Source organism: Apium graveolens, unplaced genomic scaffold, assembly GCF_009905375.1.
Source record: "Apium graveolens cultivar Ventura unplaced genomic scaffold, ASM990537v1 ctg7187, whole genome shotgun sequence".
Lineage (NCBI taxonomy): Eukaryota > Viridiplantae > Streptophyta > Magnoliopsida > Apiales > Apiaceae > Apium > Apium graveolens.
The window spans coordinates 1-19154 of NW_027420110.1; the positions used below are offsets into that span (position 1 = coordinate 1).

At 36.1% G+C, this 19154-nt stretch overlaps 2 protein-coding genes and 1 pseudogene across 2 annotated transcripts; all 3 read left to right on the forward strand.

The window, feature by feature from the left end:
• The first annotated feature begins 3834 nt into the window (after nucleotides 1-3834).
• Nucleotides 3835-11593, forward strand: LOC141703899 (fatty acid hydroperoxide lyase, chloroplastic-like; annotated as a pseudogene).
• Nucleotides 11594-12738: 1145 nt separating this feature from the next.
• LOC141703901 (uncharacterized) lies at nucleotides 12739-14912 on the forward strand. The gene is made up of 6 exons (XM_074507288.1): nucleotides 12739-12812; nucleotides 12904-13049; nucleotides 13327-13424; nucleotides 13572-13877; nucleotides 14114-14531; nucleotides 14794-14912. The coding sequence occupies exons 1-6, from the start codon at nucleotides 12739-12741 to the stop codon at nucleotides 14910-14912; spliced, it is 1161 nt and encodes a 386-aa protein (XP_074363389.1).
• A 9-nt stretch (nucleotides 14913-14921) lies between these two features.
• LOC141703902 (uncharacterized) lies at nucleotides 14922-15374 on the forward strand. The gene has a single exon (XM_074507289.1). The coding sequence runs from the start codon at nucleotides 14922-14924 to the stop codon at nucleotides 15372-15374; it is 453 nt and encodes a 150-aa protein (XP_074363390.1).
• The last annotated feature ends 3780 nt before the right edge of the window (nucleotides 15375-19154 follow it).

The window sequence follows — 19154 nt, forward strand, 5'->3', positions numbered from 1 at the left end:
AATAAATCAATTCAAGACCGTGCTTTGCAACAAAACTAGTTTTAGAGGGAAATGGCTTACGAGTTTGCTTTGACATGAGACATCTGCTGCAATTTTATTTGGGCTGAACTAGTGAAGGTAGACCATGTGCCATCTGATTTTTACACATCACATTCATTGCTTTAAAATTTACATGGCCCAGGCATTTGTTATAGCCACGGAGCCTCCTCACCTTGTGTCAGTAAGCATCTGTTTCGGGCTTCTTTAATTTGAATTTTATATATACGATTTCCAGATCTCTTCACCTGCATAAGAAGTATTCCACACCTATCATAAAGCCACAAATGTTCTCCACTCAATACAACCCGGTTTCCTTCTTCTCACAGCTGCCCCAAGTTAATGATATTGCTTCGCAATGTTGGTATGAAGTATACTCCGTGCAAGTCTCTCGTTTCACCATTATTACACTTGATTTTAATAGAACCTTACCATTTAATCTTGACCCTCGAACCATCTCTAAATTTTACTTCTCCTTTAATTTTTTTGTCCAGCTTCTTAAACTTTTCACGACATCCTGTCATATGGTTACTAGCCCCGTTGTCTAGATACCATATACTTTCCTCTACTCCTTTGCCAATTTTCGAGTCCTCGTTCTCGGTTAACATGATCACCTCTTCTTCAATTTTCTTTCAAACAACCATGAGCAAGGCAGGTTCATCATCTGTCAGTTGTGTCAAGTTCACTTCACCCCTTTGTGGCCTATTTTTCCTTGGCTTTTGACACTCCACCGCGAAGTGACCATAAGCTCAACAGTTAAAACATTTGACCTGACTCCTGTCACGAACAATATTTCGACTGTCCTTCACTCGATAATCATTAACCACCTGGAGAAGTGTTTTTCCCATTCTTCTTTAACCAATCTTCTCGTGTTAAAAGGAGTTTGTTGTCTTATTTTCTTTCTTCTACCACTCTTCTTCGGTTAGAAGCAGTTGTGGTCCTTCACTGGTCTCCGTTTGTAATTGTATTTGCTCCTCGTGAGCCTTCAATGAGCCTGTGACTTCATCTACCGATATGGCTTCCAGATTCCCAAATTGCTCAATAGCTGATACAATTTGCAAAAATCTGGTTGGCACGGTTCTTAGAAATTTCTTCATGACATATTCCTTACCTATTATTTCTCCCAATGATCTGATGTTAGTGAGCAGACCATTAGGTCTCATACAGAAATCATCGATGTGTTCCTAGTCTTCATCTTTAGTGCCTCAAACTCTGCTTTAAGTGTTTACGCCTTGGCTTTCTTGACCTTGTCTGCACCTTGACTGATAATCTTGATCGCTGTCCAGGCCTCCTTGGATGATTTCTTTTCGGCCAAAGCCAACAGTATGTCATCCGGGATCCCTTGGTAGACGATAGTCAATGCTCTTTTGTCTATTTTCTCTTCAATGGGAGCCTTTGGATCTTTAGGCTCGACGACATCCCAGACTCCATAAGCCTATAATCACCTTCAATTTTAAAGCCCAAACCGTATAATTTGTCTTAGTAAGCATTGGATAACTTAGTCCATAGTTCCCTTTCTTACTTCTGCTTGACTCCGCCTTCGACTCCATCTTCGTTAGCAGGAAAGATACGTGTAGTAGCTCTGATACCAGATATAAGATTTAAACTGAAAATAAAGATACTGAATCAATGATCACATATATGGAAAACTTGCAACTTTGTTATTGATAACAGAAAATGGAAATACAGAGTACATAATAGCAAAACTCTAAACACGTTCATACAAATTAGGTGCTGATCCTAGTTTTCCTCCACTACTCTCCTAAAACAATCAACTACTTTGACTTATTCAAAATATTCCAACGTTCATAAATAAACACTGGTTTATTTCCTAAACAATTCGGACACATCGATATTAAATACGTTTAAATTAAATAAAGTCTAACATATATCAAGAAACTACTTGCCCCATACAACACCTACAACACCTGCACAAATTGCTAGTCATACTCGGAAGTTTGGATTGAATAAGAATTGAACTCCTAGCGAGAAAGGAAAAGGCGAGGCTAGTATCTGAACCTAGCTTTTGGATTCTCAGAATTTGGTGCCAAACTAAGTCCTCCAGGAGTATTTTATTTTAAATAATATCAACAATTACAATAATAATACTAGTTACTCTGGGTTTGTTAAACTAATAATAATGAGGATGGTTTCTATTTTGTGTAGAATGATCCTGTTTGTTTTAAAAATATGTAATAGTTAAGTATTTTATTTATATTATGTAACATACATAATACCCACAATAATGCATCAGTATAAATAAATTGGTGTAAAATTTATCCCCTTTTTCTTACTTACGTTTGGTTAGTAGTAATTAAATGGACAAAAAGTAATGCATTTTGACACATGAAAAAAATCATATGAAAAAAATATTATATGTACAAATATCAAATTTGTAAATCAAATTTTGTTTTGATTATGACATTAAATTATTTAAGGCATGAGTGCCCTTTATTTTTTGATAAAAATTGTAAGTTGCATAACAACTTTAACTTATACAAGGTCTCATACTACTATAAATTATATATAATTCAATCGTAATATATAATATTAATTAATGTATGACCTGAAAATAAAAAATAAGGATGTCACAAGCAAATATTGTTTTATATGGTTTTGCTTCACACTTAAAATAAGGATTAACTAAATTATCTAATATTCTTAAGTAACTTTCATTACAAAGTTATTATTATATATGAACTAATTTATATATTTATTTTTAGTATGATACATGTTCAAAAATTTTATGTATACTAAATCATGAACTTAAGATAATTGAGAAGAAAATAATAATTTTATTTCACATTTAATATTAGATTTATTAATGTGCACTTTGTATATATGCAAATATGTTTTTGGGATATGTTTTGCAACATTCATAAATTATTTTAAAATTATAATAAATATGTGGTAAATCATGCTCCTGAGTAGATTATTAACATTTCAAACTCTTATCTAATATAGTTCATGAACTCATTTTTTTAAAACCAATTTTAATGTGTGAACTTTTATTCAGAAGTTTTTTTCTAAATAAGTTATGAAACTATCCTAAATAAGAGTGGATGCCGAACTTTCTATTTTATATTTCAATGTTAAGTATATAGTGGGACGCTAATATTTTAAACTTAATAATTATAACAAAGCTATAAATTATTTTAGATATTATAATAAATATGTGGTAAATTATATGCAATATCTTAAAGTTTATAAACGTATTTGCTTACTTATAACAAAGCCGAAAAACCTAAATCATTTCGGCTGTGATTTGTATATCGAATGAATACCTAACCCTAAGCCTAATACGATATTATATAGGCTCGAGATAAACGTGTGCGCTACTTCACGCGTAATTAAATAAAATGCATAATTAAATAAAACGCGTTAATTAATAATCAAATACGTAACTGAATCAGATTATTATTACGCCAAATTAATTATAATAATTCGTAATAAAAAACGAATTAAGAATTTAAAAGCCTAAGCCCAGTGGAAATTAAATTTAGCAAAACTAGTCCGTAATTATTCGGGCCAATTTTCCGCTACATTCGTGTCCGCACGTCACACACGCGGGCAAGCTCGAAGGCTTCACAAGCAAATGACGATGAGTGGCATCAGAGCTAAGGCTTCCCATCTACGTTTCCAACAAGTGGCATCAGAGCTAAGATTCGTTCGTGAAAAATGACGACGACAGTGCAACCAAATATTCCAAAATTGACGAGTATAAATTACAGGAACTAGAGTATTCAAATGAAAGTTTAATCGGTTCCTAAGACAATTGGGACATTGTCAAAAGCGGGTATGACGAGCCCACGGATGCAGCCGCTAAAGCAGTTCTGTCAAATACCGAGAAAACTGTTTAAGGAGTCCCGGAAAAAAGACAAAAATGCGTTATACACGATTTTTCAAGGTGATGATGAATCCACCTTTGAAAAACTTTCGGAGGAAAAAACATCAAAGAGTGCGTGGGAGATTTTGGAAAAATCATTCCAAGGAGTTGAAAAAGTTAAAAAAGGTGCGGCTCCAAGTGCTACGCTGGGAGTTTGAAAATTTAAAGATGACAAATTCTGGAAATATTGGTGAATTTGTTACGCGTTTGAAAATGGTGACAAATGAGATAAAAAGAAACGGGGAAAGTCTCGATGATGTTCGGGTAATGGAAAAATTACTCCATTTGTTGACAAGGAAATTGATTACGTTGTTACTTCTATCGAGGAGTCAAAGGACTTGTTCACAATTTCCATTGATGAACTCGTAGGTTCACTTCAAGCTCACGAGCAGCGGATGAACCAGTATGATGATGCAAGCCATCTCGAGAAGGCGTTGCAAAGTAAAGTATCCATTGGTGACAGTTCTAGCAGTAGCGGTTCTGTATGTGGAAAAGGTGGCTTTAGAGGTGGTTACCGAGGTGGACGAGGACGTGGAAGACATTCTTTTAACAGAGGCCAGAATTCTGAAGGTTTTCAATCATCTGGTCGTGGTCAAAATTTTAGAGGCCAGGAAGGGGTGGATTGCAACGAGGTGATAAATCTCAATTTCAATCTTATAATTATAATAAATTTGGTCACTTCAGTTATGAGTGTAGAGCACCAAAGGTGGAAGAAAGAAGTCATTTTGCTGCTGCAAAAGAAGATAAAAATGTTCCTCACTTATAAAAGAGACGAGGAAAGCAAGAAGAATGTTTGGTATCTTGACTGAGGGGCCAACAATCACATGACTGGTCATAAAGATTTATTTACGGAGATAACGAGACCATCAATGTGGAAGTTACTTTTGGTGATTCGTCAAAAATTCCGGTCAAAGGAAAAGGTACAATTACAATTGTGTCAAAGAATGATGAGAACAAGAGCAGTGTGTTTCGAACTAATATCCTCCTGCATTTCCATTTTTTACGTCTATTAATCCGAATATAATAGCTGTGCTTGATGTTAAATCCTTCTCTCATTTGTTCGATATGGAGCTTGTGGAGAAGAAAGATGTATTGGCCGGAGATTACATGCCGAGTACTAGCTTAACCGGAGATGTTCGTACTTGTATTTATCTTGATACCACTGAGCCCCGACATGCTCAGGTATGCATTTTGTTTTGTTTTTTCCAACTTGTATCCCGTACCTGAGAATTTCAAATTGGAAAATACTTGGGATACGGAATTGTGTACATAATGATATGTTGGGGGTTTTAATTGGAATGAGCTGTTGTATTTTGTATATAATTCTGTACACCTAACACTCCTCTTTTAAATAAAACGTATTTTAGTATACTACCTCGGTTCGACTGTTCCAACGGAATATATACATACATTATTTACACGTATTTCGATGATTTTATAAATATAGTTTCATAATGTTTTTTTTCAATTTTTTTTGAATAAAAGTTTAAATATAAAACTTTTATTAATTTTTTTTTTTAAAAATAATATTGTGAAATTATACTTTAAACGAGTATTGAAAAATGTGTCAAAAAGAAAGTAATATTAATTTATCGAACTACCCATGAGTTCAAGATGTACTTAAAAAATTGAATTGTTTTTATGAAACAAAAGTTATCATCACCGATCAAGAGTTCAAGTGTCAGGAGAAACATACATGTTTTTGACCTTAGTATTTTTGACAATGTTTGCAGCTGAAGAACTACATATTGGACATCCTAAAACGGAGCAGAAGCATATGGATCTCAACTCTCACCACAAACCTAGACACAACGTGGGAAACAATCTACTCCGACATCTCCAAATCAGAATCCAAAGACGCCGCCTTCGACGTGCCGTTAAAAAAGTTCCTCTTCAGCTTCCTAACTCGGTCCTTAACCGGAGCTGACTCATCAAAATCGCCCGAGTTATCCGAAAAAGGATACACTTATCTGGAACGCTGGCTCCTCATTCAAGTCATCCCAACTGTAAAACTCGGCCTTTGTCAGCCTTTCGAAGAAATTTTTCTCCACTCATTTACTTACCCTTCGTTTCTAGTAAACGGTGGCTATAACAAAGTAGCTGAGTGTTAAAGCTGAACAATAGTTTTAGGAAGCTAGCTGTTTATTTCTGTAAATCAAAGCGTACAACTGGGATCATTAAAAACAGGAAAGAGTACAAACTTATTTAAAAGAGTCTACCTCTAACTGTGACTCCTACAAATATGCAACTACGTGAAGATAACCTTCCTACTAACCCTCAACTACTGCTAACCAACACAACGTGTATGTTGATTTATTCTGCTACGTAATAAAACAAATAAACTAAATAAATAGCTGAACATGTTTAGACAAAAGCCCAGAGGCCCAACATGCTCCCCCTTAGTCTAAACATGCTTCAGATTCTTGACTCCAAGCAGGTTCCTCATCTTCTCGAATTTTGCTGCAGGCAAAGCTTTCGTCAGAATATCTGCACGTTGTGAACTGGTGTTAACGTGTTTAATCACAATCAATCCTTGTTCAACACACTCCCGAATGAAATGGTACCGCACGTCAATGTGTTTACTCCTGCCATGAAACACAGGGTTCTTAGCTAGGTCAATAGCAGATCGATTGTCGATATACAAGATTACTGGCCCTGGCTTTATCTCTGTAATTTGACTTAGCACCCTTTGAAGCCAGATTCCCTGACAAGCTGCAGTTGTAGCAGCCATAAACTCGGCTTCGCAAGACGATAGGGCAACGCACCTCTGCTTCTGTGATACCCAAGAGATCAGACTTTCATCAAGATAGAATGCCATACCACTGGTGCTTTTCCTGTCCTCAATGCTGCCAGCCAGATCACTATCCGAGTAACCTGATAGAATATAATTTCCATGACCTTTTGTGTAGACTAGTCCGTAATTTAAAGTCCCTTTCACGTATCTGCATATACGTTTTATGGCATTCAAGTGCAGCACAGTGGGCTTCTCCATGTATCGACTAACGATACCTACTGCGTGTGCTATATCAGGACGAGTATACACCAAGTATCTTAATCCACCAACCAAGCTCTTGAAGTGCGTTGTATTTACTGGTTCACCCGAGACATCTGCATCGATCTGCAGCTTAAAATCCATGGGATATTTTACTATACTGCATTCACTCATACCTGCTCTCTGAAGAACTTTCTTTGCATATGTGGTCTGCTTTATCTCAATGAAACCCGGTCCCTGGTCAACTTCCAAGCCCAAATAGTACGACAGTTTTCCCAAATCTGTCATGTCAAACTCACGGTTCATTTCCCCCTTGAATTTGACAATCTGCAACGGGTTAGTGCCAGTGACGATCAAATCATCAACGTACACACCGACAACAAGAGAATCAGACTCATTCTTTCTGGTGTACACAGCATGCTCGTAGGGGCATTTGACAAAACCGAGCTTAAGCAAACATTTGTTTAGTTGAGAATACCAGGCCCTGGGGGCTTGTCGGAGGCCATAGAGAGCCTTTAGTAAGCGATAAACCTTATGTTCCTGCCCTTTACACACATAACCCTTCGGTTGTTGAACGTAGACCTCTTCAAGAAGTACCCCATTAAGAAAAGCTGATTTAACATCGAGATGGTGTACCTCCCATGAATTCTTAGCTGCAAGGGCCAAGAGCAAACGGACGGTTTCCAGACGTGTCACAGGGGCGAACACCTCATCAAAATCAACTCCATGCTGCTGTACATAGCCCTTTGCCACCAGCCGAGCTTTATGCTTGATCACCTGTCCTTCAGTATTTTTTTTCAGCTTGAAAACCCATTTCAGGCCAATGGGTTTGTGTCCTGAAGGTAAGTCCGTGAGCTCCCAGGTGTGATTTTTTCGATGGTAGAGATTTCAGCATCCATGGCTGCTCGCCATGCCTCAGTTTGGACAGCTTGCTCGAAGGTTACAGGTTCATCAATTCCAGTCAAAAGCAATTGATCTTCGAGCTCCATTATTTCAGTGTTGTTGTAAATATCAGAGAGGCGTCGAAAGAGAGGAGTAGGACTATCTGCGGTAGATGTGCTGTGACTAGAACTCTCAGTGCCTGCAGATGGGGTATGCTCAGCAGAACTAGAGGCTGTTGTTGCAGGTGTATGTGGTGTCACAGGTGACCCATCCCCATCAGAAACGGCGGGCTCTGTTGCAATATACGGAGGCAGAATAAGTTGACCAGCAGTATGACTTGCACTGTCACACGGAGCATGCCAAGACCATGCTTTTCCTTCATCAAAAACGACATCTCTGCTTACATGTATACGCTGTGTGATAGGATCAAACAGACGATATGCTTTTGTACCTGGTTCACGTCCAAAATGCACAAGTAACTTACTCCGATCGTCCAATTTTTTTGTAAAACCTGCAGGGATTTTCATATACGAGAGACATCCAAACACCCTCAAGGATTCGACAGAAGGTTTCTTCGAGTACCAGGCCTGGTAGGGAGTGATGTTTGACAGGGCTCGTGTGGGCATCTTGTTGAGAATATAGACCGCGTGTCTAGCTGCTTCTCCCCAGAACTGTGCAGGAACATTGCGTTCCTTTAAGAGGCTACGTATCATAGATGCAATTGTGCGATTTCGGCGCTCTACAACACCATTTTGCTGTGGTGTATAGGGCGCGGTATAGTGTCTCATTATACCTGACTCTTCACAGTATCGCTCAAACTCTTTCGAGCAGAATTCTCCACCGCGGTCAGTCCGAAGCACCTGAATAGTTTGCTTGGAAGCATTTTCAACTATCAATTTAAATTTTTTAAAATAAGACAAAGCTTCATCCTTTGTTTTTAACATGTATATCCACATCATCCGAGAGTAATCATCCACAAAAAGAAGAAAATATCTATTACCAGCTGGTGTGGGAGGTGACATGGGACCGCAAATATCTCCGTGTATCAATGCTAATTTAGTTTCAGCAGTAAAATTTGAGTGGTGAGGAAAAAACTTACGATGTTGTTTCGACATAAGACATCCACCACAAATTTCTGTTGGCTGAGTGATTGAAGGCAAGCCACACACCATTTGATTTGTTGACATCATTTGCATTGCCTTAAAATTTACATGTCCCAAACGTGAATGCCATAGCCTCGCCTTCTCTTTCCCTTGTCAATAAACACAGTTCCTTGGTGGTTTCTTCAATGTGGATTTTATAAAGCCGATTTACAGAACGTCGGACATGCATTAGCAATCGTCCACAGCTATCGTAAATCCACAGGCTGTCCCCGTCAATTACCACTCGATTCCCTTCCTCGGAGAGTTGTCCCAGACTTATAATGTTGCTTCTCAAAGTAGGGATATAATAAACACCGTGTAAAAACCTGGTTTCACCATTTTTGCACACTATTCTGATGGAGCCCTTGCCTTCTATCTTGACTGCAGACCCGTCACCAAATTTAACTTGTCCCTTCTGTGATTTATCCAAACTCTCAAACTTTTCACGTCTCCCTGTCATGTGATTGCTAGCTCCATTGTCCAAATACCATGTGCTATCGTCGGTCACCTTCCCTTTCAAATCAGTCCCTTCACTTAGGAATATTACCTCATCTGCACCTTCCTCACACAGCGTCATTAGAAGGGCAGGTTCATCATCATTTACCTGGGTTAGATTCGCTTCACCTCTTTGAGTTCTATCTCTCTTGGGCTTTCTACATTCAACTGCAAAATGCCCATATGCACCACAATTAAAGCATTTTATCTTACCTCTGTCAATTCTACCTCGACCGCCATGGTTGTCCCTGTCGCGATAATCATTCCCAGCCTGTGAACCCCCTCGGTTCGCCTTGCGACTCAGCCATTCTTCACGTGTGAGTAACAGTTTTCCATTACTGTTTTCACGTTCACGTTTCGACCATTCCTCCTCAGTCATCAAGAGTTGTTGTCCTTCTTTACCATCACCTTGACTAGATAGTCGTTCTTCGTGTGCTTTGAGGGAACCCACCACCTCTTCGACAGACATGTTTTCGAGGTCTCCAAATTGTTCAATTGCTGATGCAATCTGGAGAAATTTGGTTGGAACCGCTCTTAGCAACTTCTTGACAACATACTCTTCTCCAATTGTTTCTCCAAGTGCTCTGATGTTAGCAACCAAGCCATTTAACTTCAAACAGAAATCATCTAACAGTTCTGAATCCTTCATAAGCAGAGACTCAAACTCGGCTTTGAGAGTTTGGGCCTTAGCCTTCTTAACCTTCTCAGCTCCCAAAGACACCGTTTTGATGGCGTCCCATGCCTCTCTAGCGGTCTTACGTTCTGCAAGAGTCAGCAAAAGGTCTTCAGGAATTCCTTGGTAAATCATGGCAAGAGCTCGTTTATCCATCTTCTCTTCCACGGTGGCTTTTGGATCCTTAGGCTCCACTGCATCCCATACACTGTGCGCCTGCATAAAAACACGCATCTTCATAGCCCAGGCGGTGTAGTTGGTCTTTGACAATAATGGATACGTTAACCCAATCTGACCCTCCTTGTTCTTACTTGATTCAGCCATCACGAAAGAAAACAGAAATTGATGAGTATAGTAGCTCTGATACCAGATGTTAAAGCTGAACAATAGTTTTAGGAAGCTAGCTGTTTATTTCTGTAAATCAAAGCGTACAACTGGGATCATTAAAAACAGGAAAGAGTACAAACTTAAAAGAGTCTACCTCTAACTGTGACTCCTACAAATATGCAACTACGTGAAGATAACCTTCCTACTAACCCTCAACTACTGCTAACCAACACAACGTGTATGTTGATTTATTCTGCTACGTAATAAAACAAATAAACTAAATAAATAGCTGAACATGTTTAGACAAAAGCCCAGAGGCCCAACACTGAGTTTATACGAAAAGAAGGTTCACAAGTGTTGCAAATAGGAATAACGGAGTTTGGACTCAGGGAAGAAGATGCACTTCATAACCTTATGTATGTACTAGGGTTCAATGCATTTGGTGGACTTTTAGCTTTTTTTCCCAACTCTTATAAATATTCTTGGAAATGATAAAATGTTGCAAGAGAAACTTAGGGTGGAAGTAAGAGATGCATGCAAGGGTGAGTCACTGAGTTTCAACTCGGTGAGTCAACTCGACCAGGTTAACTCGTTTATTTACGAAGCTCTAAGACTCAACCCTCCCGTGCCCTTGCAGTTCGGAAGGGCACGGAAGGATTTTACGCTGAGTTCGCATGACTCAGCATTTGAGGTGAAGAAAGGAGAGGTGATTTGCGGGTACCAACCTTTGGTTATGAGAGATGGGAAGGTGTTTGATGATCCTGAGAAATTTGTAGCCGATAGGTTTACGAAAAATAAAGGGACCGAGTTACTGAGTTATGTGTTCTGGTCGAATGGGTCGCAAACCGAGTCCCCGAGTGCGAATAACAAGCAGTGTCCTGCTAAAGATATTGTACCAATTACAGCGGCTTTATTTGTGGCTCATTTGTTTCAAAGGTATGATTCGTTCACGGTTGATTCTTCTGGCTCCAAGATCACATCACTTGAAAAGGCTAAAAATATATGATCTCGCATCGAATTATGTTCGTGTTGGAATTTGGAAGGGAAACATATGGTTGAAAAATATATTCTTCTGTGAATATATTTAATTATTATTTGTTTTTTAAAATTTATCGTTGGAATAAAAGAACTAAACATTATGGTGTTTGGGTTAGGTGAAATGCCAGCAATTTTTTGTTTTTTAGATAATTACTTTGAAAGTGTATTTGTTTTGCGGTGCTCAATTATTCGCAACTGATTGTATATGAATATATATTTTTAAGTATATATAATGAAATAATATTAGATTTGTTAATGCTGGAATTACAGTTCAAATTTATGAGATCAAAATTTATTTATAAAATATAATTTGTAATAATTTTAAGTTTCTTGCATTATAGTTTTAATTAACACGTTATAATAATTAGGAGAAAAAACAATATTGACTATTTTTGAACTTAAGTAGCGAGTTGCCACATTCACCTTTGAGGTGTTGTTAAACAAAATATCTCAACTGGATATTATTCAACAAAATTCAACTCCATTAATGATTAAACTAATAAAGTAGTTGCACCAAAAAATAAAACTATCGATTAATCATTAGAAAAAAACACATTATAACTCAGAACAAAATCTATACTGTACTATATTATTATACTATAATATTATAAGCGAAACATGATTTTATTTGGCCAGTGGGTTAACACCTTCCTACAAAGTAGGTTAACACCTTCCAAAATAATGTTTAAACAAATATATTTTAATTAAAAAAATTAAATCATGTAACTAATATAACTACAAACTTTACGAATTATTATCAAAATAATTTCTCATCGCACTCAACCTCTTTTTTGTACCTCTTTTGCAGGGAACCAAACACTTTTAAAATTAATTTTAGTAATTCAAATTATTATATAACAACATAATAATAAATCAAGAAAAAGATTAAAAAATATTAAAAAACAATATCAAATCACCCACATACTCAACTGCTACTCAAGACTTCTACTTTCCCGTAAGCTCCACACCTTTTTAAGATTTCAACTATCTAAATTTTGAATCTTTCGATAATATAACACATACAAAATATGCATGAATATTTTAACTTCATTAATCTTAATATTATTATTATTATTTTATAATTTATTTTTTTATAAAATATTCAAAGAATAAAATTACAAATATTATAATTAGTCCGTGGATCGCACAGATTATACGCTAGTATTAATGAATAATGTCCAAAATAAGTAGGGAGGATATGTGTACACACTAAATATATATGGTTGCTGAGTTGTCTTTCAAAGAGTTTACGGGTGCTGTGAAGTAAATGCACCGGGATAAAGTTAGTAGTTCGGATGGTCTTACTCCTGCCTTTTCCCCAGAATTTCTGGCCTACTTTAGGTAAGGAGGTTTTTATTTGCTGCTGAGAATGGTTGAAGAATAATTCTTTTCCAGCTAATCTCAATGATACTAATGTAGTACTCATCCCTAGAAAACAAAATGCTTGTCGATTAAAAGACCTTCGCCCTATAGCTTTGTGCAATGTATTGTACAAGATTTTGTCTAAAGTTTTGGCCAACCGTTTGGAGCGCATTCTTCCCCAGATTATTACAGAAAATCAAGCTGCGTTTGTGCCTGGTAGATGCATCAATGATAACGTCTTTATTTCTTTTGAGCTCATCCACTTTATTAAGAAATCAAATCGAGGGAGGGAAGGTGATGTGGCTCTAAAATTGGATATTTCAAAGGCTTATGATAGAGTTGATTGGAAATATTTAAGGAAAATGATGCTGTGATGGGATTCTGTTCTCAATGGGTCAACTGGATGATGTTGTGCGTAAGGACAGTTTCGTATGAATTTTGTTTTAATGGTGCATCAATTGGTCCTATTATTCCTTCTCTTGGAATTCGTCAGGGGATCCCCTTTCTCCCTACTTGTTTCTCTTTTGTGGAGAGGGGTTGTCATTAGCTCTCTCTAAAGCTGTCGCGGAGGAAACCATTCATGGTATGAAAGTAAGTAATTCTGCTCCAGTAATCTCACATCTTATATTTGCGGATGACTCTTTTTTATTCTTTCGTGCAAATCAGCATGAGACAGAAATTGTTAAGCACATCCTGGATGAGTATGCTCGACTCTCAGGATAATCTATCAATTATCAGAAATCTGGGGTTTTCTTCGGTTCGAATGTTAGGCAGGATAAACATGCTGCAATATCAAGTATATTGGGCGTTAACAATGATCTTCAGTCTGGTTTGTATCTAGGCTTACCTTCTCTGGTTGGACGGTCTAAGAAGCGAGTTTTTGATTTTATTAAAGAGAGAATGTGGAAACGACTTCAAGGTTGGAAAGCCAAGAAAATATCTCGTATTGGTAAAATAGTTTTGATTAAAAATGTTGCAACGACCATCCCATCGTATTGTATGTCGTCCTTCCTTTTGCCGCAATCGATGTGTCATGATATGGAGGTAATGTTGAATAAGTATTGGTGGCAATCGGGATCTACAGACAACAAGGGCATCAACTAGATTGCTTGGGATGGTTTGAGCATGTCAAAGTGTCAAGGAAGGTTGGCATTCAGGAATCTTTATGGATATAACATCACTATTATGGCTAAGCATGTCTGGAAGTTCATTCATATTCTAAATTCTCTTATTTCACGGTTTTTTAAATCAAAATATTTCCCGGATTCTCATATTTGCAGGCACAAGGAATACCAAGTGCTAGATTTATCTGGAATGGAATTCTTACAGCTAAGAATGAGGTGTTTCAGGGTTATCGTTGGATTTTAGGTGATGGAAAGTCGATAAGGTGTACTCGAGACGCTTGGCTAGTTAGTAAAAGTGATTTTAAAGTTGATCAATCCTGGACTTATGGTAACAACAACTTAGCAGTGGCTGACTTGTTCCAACCTAATGACAGGGCTTGGAATATCAGCAAAGTATCAGAGATGTTCTCTAGTGCTGACGCAGCCGTAGTTTTATCAACTAGAATTCCTTTTCTGCCTGCAGTTGACCGTTTGGCTTGGTCTAAAACATCTAACGGTAAATACTCGGTGAAAACAGGATATCAGCTGTGGCACTCTAGGAATGTTGGCACTGATTCTGTTTCTCAATCACCAGGTTGGAGCAAGCTTTGGAAGCTGGACCCCCCTCATAAAATGAAAACTTTTCTCTGGCGTGTCTGTAGAAATAATATCATGTGAGAAGTAGACTGAGTATGAAGGGTGTTCATCTGTCACTTGACTGCCCAATGTGCAATTTAGCTGTTGAGGATTTGGCTCATGTCTTTTTTAATTGTCCTTTTGTCTTGGCTTGCTGGCAATATGTGGGAATAAGTTTTTCTATGCAAGTAATATCCCATCTTGGCTTCTTACTAAATTAGAAACTGCGGATCAAGACCTTTTGGTAACAATTGCTAAAGTATTGTGGGGTGTGTGGTTTTTTCGTAACAAAAAGGTGTGGGAAGGTAGAGTAACAAATGCTATTGTTGTAATGGAGTAGAGTGCGAAGATGACCTTAGACTGGAAGGAAGCACAGAAGAAACGTGTTATTACAATGTCACCCAATATGAACTCTGTTACCCAAGAACTAGTTAAATGGAAAAAACCTGAAGCTGGAAGTTTAAAGCTTAATGTAGATGCTACAGTTTGCACATGTGATGACTCTTTTTCAATGGGGTTGGTTTTTCGAGATCATGCTGGTGTTTTTGTAGCTTGCAAAACAATAAGGCAACCTCCTATTGGTACAGTGGCCGAAGCTGAAGCTTTGGCCATTCTTGAAGGTCTTCATTGGCTTCTCACATTGCCTCATTATAGGGTATTTACTGAATCAGATTCCTTAACCAATGTCCGAACTCTGCAGTGTTCTCAGGATAACCTCCTAGAAGTTGGTCATATTTTGGATGCTTGCCGTATTATTCTTGATTCTAGAACAGGTTATTCGATTTCTTTTGTTAAAAGATAAGCGAATAGGGTTGCTCACTTAGTAGCTAGATTGCCCTGTACCATAAATTGTCAAAACGTGTTAATATTTCCTCCAGTTGTGTTGTTGGAAGCTCTCTCTATATATATGCTGGTGTATAAATTCAAACTAATATAATAGCACGTGCGAGTCAAGGACTATTTTCTAACAATATTGGAATTTCGCGTATAAAGGTTTAGAATTATGTGAGGATGGTGAACATTTTGAAATTTTATAATATTGAAAAGTTTAGAATTTTAGGAGAATTAGAAGCTGAAGTTTGAATAATTTCGACCACATCTGAAGCAAAAATAATCGTGTCCTCACGAATTGAATTATTGCAATTCAGATAGACAGTGATTGTCAGGTTTTTTCAGTGACTTTTCATTTTTTCAGAAAAATGGTCAAATTTTGATATTTTTAAATTGAGTAGATTATGTTGTTATGATCGAAATAAACCTAAATATGTTGGTTTCAATCAAAAATTGAATAAATTTATTAATTATGTATACATCTAAGAATATTTTATTTATCCATAATTGTTAACTTATTTGATTTTTTGTTGTCAATTTGGTCAAATAACTAAAATATATAAATTATTTTCTTAAAATTATATTATGTATACGTTCTAACAATATAATTTTTATTGAATAAACACGCATTATAAATTTATTTGTGTATTTTTCGTATTAGTGTGAACTTGATTATTTGACATTGTTAATTAATTCTTACATATAATATCATAGATTTTAAGAATTCGATTACTTGAAAATATATTACATTATTTACTAAATACATGTTATGTCTTAATTTATTTATATTTTTTGGTATAATGATTATCTTTATATGTTAGATATTGATCAAAATTATTATCTAAATTATAACTTTAATTATTTAAAAATATATAGCTAACTAAATCTATATATATATATATATATATATATATATATGAAGGAAAAACAAGACTAAAAAATTTATTTCATGAACTACAATAGGAAGAAGAAATTTTACTTTTTAGCGACACATATTAAGTGATTGATTAAAACATAAAAGACATAGTGTCATAGATGTATTGTACTGTTAGAATTAATGGGTAGATTGTGCTTCGATTCCCGCCAACAATAATTTTTTAATTATGATAGATACAGGGGCAAATTCATCATTTTACTGAAAATATGTTGGGATTTTATATATAAAAGAGATTTATATTATTCTTATGTACGATAATGGTAACTTAGTCTTAATTTCAATAAAGGGTGTTCACCTGTTAATTAAAGGTATGCCTTTTTCAATATTTATTACAAGTTAGATGTACTTTGGTAAAATAAAATCATATGCACAAGTCTTTTTCGATCTTGAATACTCTCTCTGTCCCTTTTCCGTTGTTATTTTTTTATCGGTCAAATAGAATAATTTTTGATCAAAAATTAAAAATTACACTTATAATATTTAAGAAAAAAACTGAAAGCTAGATATTAAATTAAATTAAATGTTTTTAATTATATTATTTTTTATTTTATTTAATTATAAAATATTAATAAACCTTGATCAAATTTCGATAAATTTGATTGCATAAAATGACTAATTTAAAAGCGACACGGGGTGCAATTTTTTGAAACAATCAAGTAAAGGATAATGTTTGGGGTACATAATTGTGTGTACAAAATTTTGTACATAATGATATGTGGTGGGTTTAATTGGAATGTACCCATATATTCACATCAACAAGCGCAATTAAAACACACCACATCAATTGTCATGTCATTCTGTACAAATTTTTTGTACAAAATTATGTACACATGACATTACTCGTAAATAAATTATGATATAAATACTTAAATTTCATCAAAGTGGCACCTTATCTTATTTATTTATAGCCATAACCGATTCTAGAAACTATGCCATATAGTGCCCCCCAAGAAATGTTCGGTATGCACTAGTGGTAAGTAACGGTAAAGACCATACTAACCATAAATAAACCTTTTAAGGGATTTAGTGCATCACAGATTAAAGTTTGTACGAAGATATGATTCTTATGTTTAATACTCTTTCTTCACTACCATGATAAACCTTTTAAGGCATTCTAGGTGCTGCACTGACTGTAGTGTGTAATTTTGTCCGTAGAGAGTCGGGCTTTTTCAGTTAAGAAATCAAGTTTAGAACTTACTGTTTCCCTAAGAATGATTGAGAGCCATATCTTTGGCCAGTTGAAGATTCTCAATTCAATAATGCAAATCATAATAAAAGGAATACTAGCATTTCGTTTTTGCCTGCAAAAGTGAATAGAAGTATGGCTTGAATTCATCCTGTTGACGTTCTTAACTTCTTATGCATCATATATGCTGAAATAAGTTGATCAAAACAAGTTACGAAGATGAGATGCATTAACAAGTACAAACGTAATTTCTAATTTAGGTAAGTCACATTTTTTAATCAACTCTGAATCATCTCTCGACGCACCTAAAATCAAAAGAAATCACACACTGTAACATACATCAAAAGAAGTACTTTGTACTGGGGACAGTAGAAACGCGTACTCAAGCCAACAAAGAGATGTAGTTTTGATCAACCTTGTGCCTAAAGAAGTATTAAAACTCCTGGAACATGCTTTCAGGCATCTATACCATAATTACGTTGACATCAGTTATTCTAACATCTCGAAAATCCTGTGATTTCACCGAGTCTTATCATTATCAATAAATTACGTATTGTCATGTTGTTCTTGATTTTAAAAATGTCAATTTTGTTTTCCTAAGCATGTTTTGCTAGTATTTTTATAATTTTGTCGAACTACAAAAGTTTGAGATGTTCTGGTTGCATCTTGTGTACTACCAGTATCCAAGTACAAACTTTGCTGCTGTTTAAGTTCAGATAAAGTGGATGATAGTTATATAATTTACGGCACACCTAATAATGATTCTTATTAGCAGATTTATATAACAGTGATACAAGTACTTCATAAGTTTTTATGCCATCTTGACCCTTTCTTGAAGAAAACATGTTATTGTCTTCAAATCATGATTATTACTTGTTACTTAACTATGGTGCTCCAAACACCTTCTGTAATCTGTTGACTCGCAGAGGCTGATCTTTAAGAAACCTTACTGAAACTTCAGTACGAAAATCTAGACTGAAACACTGATATTTCTGCAACATCATGTCAGCTTCAAAAGATATAAGATGTGTGGAAAGTTGAACTGACCCAAACCATTGGATATTTCACCGAGTTACACTCAGCCAAACCAGCTCGCTCGAGTACCTTTTTGGCATAAGATGACTGGCGAATTTGTATGAAACCACAGCCTCGAACAACCTCTAATCCCACGTAATACGATAGCTTACCCAAATCAGACATATCAAATTCTCTACCCATCTCCCCCTTGAATTTGAGGATGTCTCAAATATTTGCCCCTGTGAAAATTAGATCATCTACGTAGACTCCAACAATCTGCGAACCAGCTCCATCACGTTTGATATACACGACATTTTCAAAAGGGCATTTGATAAATCCCAACGTTAATAAATACTGATTTAACCGTGCATACCATGCTCGTGGAGCTTGGTAAAAACCATATAAAGCTTTCATCAATCGATAAACCATATGTTCTCGTCCTTCCTTTGCATAACCCTTTGGTTGAGAGATATAAACTTCTTCTTGTAACACTCCATTTAAAAAAGCTGATTTTACATCGAGGTGATGAACCTCCCAATTATGTTTGGCTGCCAAAGCTAGTGGTAAATTCACGGGTGCAAACACCTCCTCATAATCAATCCCATGTCGCT